Source organism: Erigeron canadensis, chromosome 6, assembly GCF_010389155.1.
Source record: "Erigeron canadensis isolate Cc75 chromosome 6, C_canadensis_v1, whole genome shotgun sequence".
Lineage (NCBI taxonomy): Eukaryota > Viridiplantae > Streptophyta > Magnoliopsida > Asterales > Asteraceae > Erigeron > Erigeron canadensis.
Genome location: NC_057766.1, coordinates 7,780,723 through 7,783,951, shown reverse-complemented (window position 1 = coordinate 7,783,951; position 3,229 = coordinate 7,780,723). Strand labels below are relative to the sequence as shown.

The 3,229-nt window shown below is 35.5% G+C and overlaps 1 protein-coding gene across 1 annotated transcript; it reads right to left on the bottom strand.

The window, feature by feature from the left end:
• LOC122604249 (pentatricopeptide repeat-containing protein At1g08070, chloroplastic-like) lies at positions 1 to 1,992 on the bottom strand. Its single transcript, XM_043777139.1, has one exon. It carries the CDS (start codon positions 1,990 to 1,992, stop codon positions 163 to 165), a length of 1,830 nt encoding a protein of 609 aa, XP_043633074.1. The 3' UTR covers positions 1 to 162.
• Positions 1,993 to 3,229: the final 1,237 nt, after the last annotated feature.

The window sequence follows — 3,229 nt, the reverse complement described above, 5'->3', positions numbered from 1 at the left end:
TTTTCGGCTCTATAAAAGAACTCGTTAAATTATAAAAGAACTCGTTAAATTACCGAAAACAGTAAGCATGGAAACTTCAATCGACGTCTACTAAACAGCTATAGTAGTAACTTCCATTTCTATCTATCAATCATCTACTGTCATTCTTTATGTGAAGTTTGTTCAGTCTATTATCTGTCCACTATTCTTTAAATGGTTTTCCATTATATCCAACAACATATAAATCTCTTTAGTCTTTCCGTGTGATTTATCCCCCTTTTGGAATTCATATACCACACCATCGACTTCAACTGAACTGCAGCCCGGAGTCTTTTTGATCTTCCTTTCTTTCATAGCCTCTCGTAACTTAAACGCATCCTTCCATCTATAAGAAGAGGATAATAAGTTTGACATAAGTATATACGCACCATCTTTCTCTGCATCCAGCTCATCTAATTTATCCATCACCCTTTCCCCAATCTCAACATTTCCATGAATCCTGCAACCGGATAGCAGTGCCCCCCAAACCAAATCATCAGGTTCTATAGTCATATGCTCGATAAAATCCTCTGCCTCTGTTAATAACCCTGCTCGACCCAAGAGATCAACCATACACCCGTAGTGCTCTTTCTGCGGTCTAATGTTATACACTGTCTGCATTTCAACAAAATGCCTGCAACCTTCCTTTACAAGTCCAGAATGTGAACAAGCCATCAAGATTCCAACATAGGTTACATCATTTGGTTGACTTCCCAATTCAAGCATTTTAGCGAAAACTTCCAAAGCCTTTTCTCCCTTTCCATTCATTGCCAGCCCGGCGATCATACTTGTGTACGTATAAACATCTCTACGTTTCATGTGATTAAAGACGAATTTGGCTTTTTCTACTAGTCCACATTTCATGTACATATCTATAAGTGCATTCCCTACAAATCCATCCACTTTAATACCTATTCTGTCTATATAAGAATGCACCCATTTCCCCTGTTCAAGTGTCCCTAAATTAGCACAGCAATTGAGCACACCAACTAATGTTACATCATCACATTTAACGCCTCGATTCTTCATATCATTAAACACGTCCAACGCAATTTGGAACTCTCCTTGCTGAACAAATCCTAAAATCATGGAATTCCAAGAAACAACATTTTTCACTGACATGTCATTAAAAACTTTACCTGCTAAACTCGCATCACCACATTTCATATACATATCAATCATAGCGTTACATATATAGACATCGTTGACATTTAGGCCATGATCATACATATACTTTTGCAATTTCATACCAAGTCTTGAATCTCTCAACTTGGCACAAGCCGAGATTAAAACCACCATTGTCATTTCATCCGCTATAAGACCCGTTCCACACATTTTCTCAAACAACTCAACTCCTTTCTCGAAACAACCAATATCGACATAACCTTGAATCAACGTGGTCCAAGTCACCAAATCTTTTTCACTACTTTTATCAAAAACTTTTTGTGCACATTCTATATGATCACATTCACTATAAAACCTGATCAACATATTCACAACATACAAATTCATAACAAACCCGTTCTTTACCACTTGCGAGTGTATCATTTGGCCGTGTTCCAACGTACATAAATGCGTACACGCCTTAAGGACATACGGGTACGTAAAACTGTCTCCATAAAAGCCTTTCTCAAGCATATCTCTGTAAAACAACAATGCCAGTAAAGGATGGTTACGACCGAATGATCTTATTATCGTGTTATATAGCTTGACAGTTGGGATGATGTCGAGTTTACTAAAAAGAGAGTGTATGTAGGCCAAATCGAGAATGTTAAATTTTGGAGATATAGTTATGATTTTTTTGTAAAACGATTGTTGTATTTTTTGATGGGGTGATAATTTTATGACATAGCAATGTATTTGTTTGAGTTCTTTTATGGATTTACAACATTCAAGCTTTACAAAAATGGAGTCCTGCTTATGGATGGGTTGAATGGAATAAGACCAAGGAGAACCATTGATGATATTTTCCATGTTTGTACAAAAGATTGTGAAGATAAAGTATTAGTGATAAGAAATGTGGGCATATTTTGTTTGCACTTGGCGCAAGTATTTGAGTTGATAGATTTTCATTTTATTTTGTTATTTATTTATCTATACTCTGTATTAACGAAAATTCCCCCATGTTGAAAGTTACATGAGACAAAAAGTCTAAAATGCCCTCATATGTAATATTTTCACCTATAAGGCTACAACCCTTTAAAATATTTTTACATATACTATTCTCTTAACATTAATAATTAAATCACACTATCAATCCTTTATTTTTCTAAAATATCTCCATTAACCTTTTAAATCAATTACTTTTATATGAATTATCTACGGCACTCGACGTCGCATCCACCACCAACACTCGCCTCCACCACCACACCGTCGCCGTCACGACCACCGCCGCATCGTGCGGGTACAATGCTAGTTTATTTATTAATAGTCGTGTTTTTGTGGTAGTAATAGTTGAATTTCAAGTTTCATTAGAAAAATAATAAGACTTTTTAATATTTCTTTTCTTAAAATATAAACTTCTACTGTTAGAATGTGATGAATGAAATTATAGAGTTATACTCTAGTCTTGTCATTTCAAAAAATTTTTTTTTAAGGTGTGGACGATTTGCTCGTAACAGGGGATCTAGCTTACGTTGTCTTGATCGGGTCTGCGTTAGAGAGTCCCCTCACCCTCAATACCTAGTAGGAAGAGAAACTCGTAACTGAACCGCCCGATGACACGATATTTAATTGGGATAAAACTCTGTCCCCTCTGCAGGACTCAAACCTGCTTTACTGGAAGACTTTATTGTGAAATTCCCTCAAATGTCCTTCCATGTCTCAAACTCGAGACCTCCAGCATATAAAGTTGGTGCTCAACCACTAAACTATAATCTCTAAAACTATAGAGTTTAAAGAAAATATAATTATTGTTTTTCTTAATTGATCAAATCAAATTATCACCTTAAAATGTATTCTGATAATTGTTTTAAAATTAACTAACGTTGACCTGGTCGGGAGAGTAGGATTCTTGGTGTGAATATTGATCACTTTAAATCTTGGTCCATGATGGCCTTTCGATTAACAGATTTATTGAACCCGTTTCTTCGATACGAAAAGACGACGTCTTAACCCTAAACAAAAGAATCAAAAAGCCATTTTTCAATTCATATGTAACTCAGGTAAAAGACTAACAGTATATCCCTTATAAATTATAATAAACTAGATT